The 5103-nt window shown below is 44.2% G+C and overlaps 1 protein-coding gene across 1 annotated transcript in view; it reads left to right on the top strand.

The window, feature by feature from the left end:
• The window catches only part of WDR3 (WD repeat domain 3), a 22702-nt gene that overhangs the window by 948 nt on the left and 16651 nt on the right, over positions 1-5103 (top strand). The window contains exons 2-7 of the mRNA XM_009879927.1: positions 2-56; positions 1080-1289; positions 1740-1858; positions 3015-3093; positions 3435-3530; positions 4007-4116. Of these exons, the coding sequence (XP_009878229.1) occupies positions 2-56; positions 1080-1289; positions 1740-1858; positions 3015-3093; positions 3435-3530; positions 4007-4116 (669 nt within the window). The remainder of the gene's footprint in view (position 1; positions 57-1079; positions 1290-1739; positions 1859-3014; positions 3094-3434; positions 3531-4006; positions 4117-5103) is intronic.

Genomic DNA, 5103 nt, shown 5'->3' with positions numbered 1-5103 from the left:
TGGCCGTGCCGGCCTGCGAGCACGTCTTCGTCTGGGACACGCGGAAAGGAGAGAAGGTGCGAGCGGGGCCCTCCCGGGCAGCCTTCCCTGCGGGGACGGGGGTGATGAGGAGCACAAGGCGGGTGTGGTGTGTGGTGCTTTGGGGCCACCTGAAGTAAAGCTGTTAATTATCAGTGGGCTTCGCTTTAAGGCGAGTGTCACCTCCACAGCTTCCCCTGGCCCCTTTTCTGTAGTCTGGGCATACCTCGAGGTTTGCAGCTCTGGGTGCGCCCTGGCTGAATCTCACTGTCGATCCTGTGAGATTTGCCTTTGATACTTCAGTTGTGGGGAGAGTAGTTGCTGCCACAGCGACTGGAAAGCTGTTCCCTGTTCAGCTGGCGACCAGCAGCAGTGCTGTGTGAAAATTCTGGGATGAAACAGGGGTGTCGTGTGTGGAGTTTGTGTTTCAGCTGCAGAACTGGGCTTCCCCTGTGAAAGTTGTATCCCACAGTGGGTTTGTGAGCTCTAACTTTTAAGCGCTTTGCCACATGTTTCCTCCTGGCAGATTCTGAAATCATTTTAAGTGCTGCTGTCCACTATGAACTGAATTCAGGATTTGCTTTAGCAGCCACTAGAGTGGCGACTGCTGGCACACTGTTTTGGAGATGTGTTTATCATTCTCAAGTTCTTGTGCAGTCTGTGGAAAAGTAGCTCTGTCCTATACCTGAGAAAGGCCAAGCAAGAGAGGATGAGGCAGGAAGAAGCTTTCAGACTTTACTCTCAAAGAATGTTCCTTGCTCTCTGACGTATAAAATACAGGGACAGAAATTTGGGCTTCTGAGTTCCAGGCCTCATTCTGCACCAGTTTGCTGTTTGATTATGAGAAATTACTTCCCTTCTAGCTGCTGTCTGCCTTGTAAAATGGGGCTAGTGACACTGTATTTGGCACAGGAAGCTGAAAAATGAACTTCTAATGTAGCAGAAGTGCTCAGTTGGAAATTCAGTAGAAGAGTCCAGTATATTCTTTCTGCTGTGTAAGTATCTGGCTCTGACGTGTCATTTATCAACATTGTATGTGTTTTGTCTCCTAAAAATCGCAGGTTCTTATCCTTAAGGGTCTCAAGCAGGAGGTTAGTTGTCTCTGCCCCTCTCCAGATGGCTTGCACTTGGCTGTTGGGTATGAAGATGGATCAATCCGTGTCTTCAGCCTCTTAAGTGGAGAAGCTAATATCACTTTCAATGGACACAAGGCTGCAGTTACAGCCCTGCAGTATGACCATCTGGGTGGACGGCTGGTATCTGGCTCAAAGGTGAGGGTTGCACGTCTGGAGGACAGCCCTTTCATAGAGGTGCTCTGTGGAGAAGCTGCCCCACACTAAAATGTTTAGTATTTTAAGAGGGTTGTGTGGTCTCTGCCTATAGCCAGAAGATGGCAATGAAAGGGGTTAGGCCTGCAAGACAGCGATGGAGTTAGGGAGCCCAGGGCTGAGAGAGCGGTGGGGAGTGCAGGGCAGGAGTTGAGTACTAGAAGAGCTGTTAAATGTGAAGAAGCTTGTGAGATCAGGAGTAGCAAAAGGAAAGGCAGAAGTGTTGTTCTGTATGTGGCTCAGGGGAAGGAATGTCACTTGCATTAATCATTCCTAACATTCAAATTCAGAATGAGAAAGCTTGCTCTCAGATAACCTTCTCCATCTCATAGCAGAGGTAGACGTTTTGCAGAGACAAATGCCAGTTTCTTGGAGATGATCTGTCTTTTCCAGGATACTGATGTCATTGTGTGGGATGTCATCAATGAGAGTGGTTTGTACCGGCTGAGAGGACACAAGGATGCTGTCACTCAAGTCCTTTTCTTGAAGGAGAAGAACCTGTTGGTCACCAGGTGAGCAAGGCTAAGTGTAGTGGTCAATCAGGAAAGCAGCTGTGGTTTTGCTTGCAGTTTAGACATCCTCGGTGCTACAGCCATTTGTATTTTCTTTCTTGTCTCATGATATTTCGGACCCACCAGTATCTTAGAATATGATTTTGTCCCGTCCACATATTTCTTAAGTCCGGTGCCTGAAGTGGAACTGAAATGGCTATCCTGAAAAATAGCGTTTGGAAAAGGGTTTAACTTGCTGATAAATATAGTAGCTTAGAATTATTATGACAAGGAATAGTGATAACATGTTCATTATATATGTAACCATTTTGCCATTTTTCTTGAAGAATTAAGCAGACTTACATTTTGTATGTGTAATTTGTACAGCAATGTGACAGAAAAATTGCTTCCTATTAAGTTGTAATTATAGGAATTAATTAAAAGATGATAGAAGTTTTTTTTTAGTTGGTTTTTAGTTATCGAACATGAGCTGCTAAGTACCCCTTCAATAAAAAACTGTATCCCTTTTATAATAAACAGTTGACGGAAGATACTCTTCCTCAAATATCAGTCAATTTTTTTTTTATTTATTGATATGTCATCTCATAGCTTAATAGAAAAGTGCATGCAATCAGTTCATTGTAAATTCAGAATGAGTTTCTTGTGCTTTTTTTTTGTTGTTCCAAATGGAAAAAACAGCAGAATGCAGAAAAAACATGGACTGAAACAGCTGTAATTTTCTGTTAGGAGGAGCAGCTCAATGTCATTGTGCAAAATGAAGGAATCTACTTTTCTTGTAGCCTGGTCAATTCACTGGCATGGCACACATTGCGAATGTAGAGGAGGGTTTTAGAGACAGCTTTAGAATTGATCAGCACTTTGTGCTTATTGTTCTCACTCTCAATAAGCGAGAAAGGAGGCTGTGTGTGTGACACTGGGGCTTGCAACTGAATCCAGAGGAGAGGAAAGACTTTTCAATGACTTGGTAGATACCTTTTTGCAGCACCTTTGTATGGCTATACTTTGTCTTTGCTTAGCTTGTGAAATTTAATGTCCAAGCAGCTGCTTTGTGATATATTGTGGCATGTTTTAGATTTTCTGTATTTCTACCACTTTTCTAAGCATGTGAGCTCTGGCAGTCTTTCCTCATGTCTTGAGTTTTTCTTCTTTGTTCCAGTGGCAAAGACACATTGGTGAAATGGTGGGATCTGGACACCCAGCACTGCTTCAAAACTCTGGTTGGACACCGTACTGAGGTAAAGAGGATGTGTGTGTGGGGAGCTGTTGGGGTAGAGGGACTTTGGATTACACGTCATGGCTCACTTTGTGCTTTCAGGAGCTATAAACTGGCACCATATTACATTTTGCTTGCCATCAGGCTTTAGGGATGAGCAAATGAGAAACTTCCAAGGTTTCCAGGAGCTGTTACCAGCATGCAGTGGATGACGATTCCAATACATGTGTCCCAGGAGGAGGTCCTGGCTAGATCTAGTTCCTTCTTGTTCACAGTTTAAATAAATCAATTAAAGATGCTCTGCTGTTGTTATGAAAGTTACAGGAGCCATAGTCTGATTCCTCATGTTGTTCATCTGGACAGGTTTGGGGGATGGCTTTGATATCTGAAGAGAAGCGTCTGATCACCGGGAGTGCTGACAGTGAGCTGAGGGTGTGGGATATCACATACATCCAGGAGGTAAGATATTCCCTCTGTAACCCCTCACAGTCTTGCCCAGCTGCTTGTCTTTGGACTAAGATGGGACTGGAACATGTTAAATCTGATTAATGTTCTGGGAGACAGAGCTAAAGCAGCGTCTTTGCTGTCTGAGGGGTGCAGAAGCTGCTCTTGGGACAGATTTTGTTGTTTTTTTGTGTTTTGAGCTTTCAGGTGAAGCTGTGAGCACTTCCAGAACAAGATTTCCAGAGTGTGACAGATCTTCCTGCCTTCTGGCTTACGGGTAGAGAAGGCAGTCTTGTGGGTGGATGATAAGCAGAGGAGGACATGGAGTGTTTGGTGCCTACATGCATGCTGTAGGCCACTCCTTTGTTGCATTGTATGCTAACCACTTGTTCCTCCAGGGAAATGAAGCGTAAGTGAGACAGAAACCAGAATACCATAGCTCTTGTGGTTTAAGGTACTCCTTATGTTTCTTTTTTTTCCTCTGTGAACAGGGAAAAGACCCTGATGAGCCAGAATCCAAGAAAAGCAAAGGGTCTTCCCCTGGAGCAGGAGAAAATGCTGAAGAGGATGAGACCCTAGAGCTGGATGAGTGTCCTGAGGAAGTAAGCTCAGTTTTCCATGCTGTCTGTGGGATGGTGTATCTAATCTCATTTGCGTGCTGCTACTTGCAGAGTCAGCAGGAGTTTTAGAGTCGCTCACACATTGCTTCTCTGTGTTAGGTTTATACCCCAAGTGTCATATTTATCCTATTATGGAAAATGCAGTAATTCTTGTTGTGCTTCATCACATCTTCCTCAGCAGCAGTTGGTGCCTCATCTACCTGTAAAACATCAGCAGAAGTATGTGTGCCAAAACACATACACGTGTTATTCTCCACTGAAAGCTTTTTCTTTGCTTTCTGTTTGGGGAGGACTAGCAAATATTAGAAGTTCTATACTGCTAACAGAGCGCTTTCATCAAACAACAGGGGAATAAAGTAGTTACTAGCTGGTTTGCAGTTGCTGAGTTCAGTGCTGATGCTCAGCTTTGCAGGTCAGTAGCAGAAGCTGAGAGGTCAGAGTGGCACCGTAATGAAATATGGTATGAGAACTGATTGCAGAAAGCCATTCTCGCTGGTGCCGCTGGTGGAGACTTTACTGGATCTGTATTTCCGGTAGAACTTTCTGGGGTCCTCCTCATATTTCAGACTTCTTATAGTTATGGTAGATACCTGACCTTGTTAAATACTTTTCCAACTTCCTCTCCAGAGGATTTCACTCCCTTCAACCACCTGTTTAAGAGTCTCTTTTCTCTGCCTCTTCTGGCAGAGGAATGGGGCTCTGCTGCCTTTGTTGCATAAAAATTCAGCCCTGTCTCTTAAATGGCTATGGTTTGCCAATAAAGTTAAATTATTCTTCCACTGAGACTGTCAATGGTTATTTTCAGCTAAAATACAACCAAACATAAGGACATAAGCCTGTAGTTCACACAAATGCTTGTTTTGTCCCTAGGTTATCCTTGCTAGCTGTTCTACCAAGACCCTGTAGGTTCATTTCCCCCTCTTCTCCTGTTGACTTCCATTGCCAGTAGGTTTCTGAGTTTGCTCAAG

The sequence above is a fragment of the Charadrius vociferus genome, unplaced genomic scaffold (genome assembly GCF_000708025.1).
Source record: "Charadrius vociferus isolate BGI_N301 unplaced genomic scaffold, ASM70802v2 scaffold162, whole genome shotgun sequence".
NCBI lineage: Eukaryota > Metazoa > Chordata > Aves > Charadriiformes > Charadriidae > Charadrius > Charadrius vociferus.
This window is presented reverse-complemented; position numbering and strand designations above follow the sequence as displayed.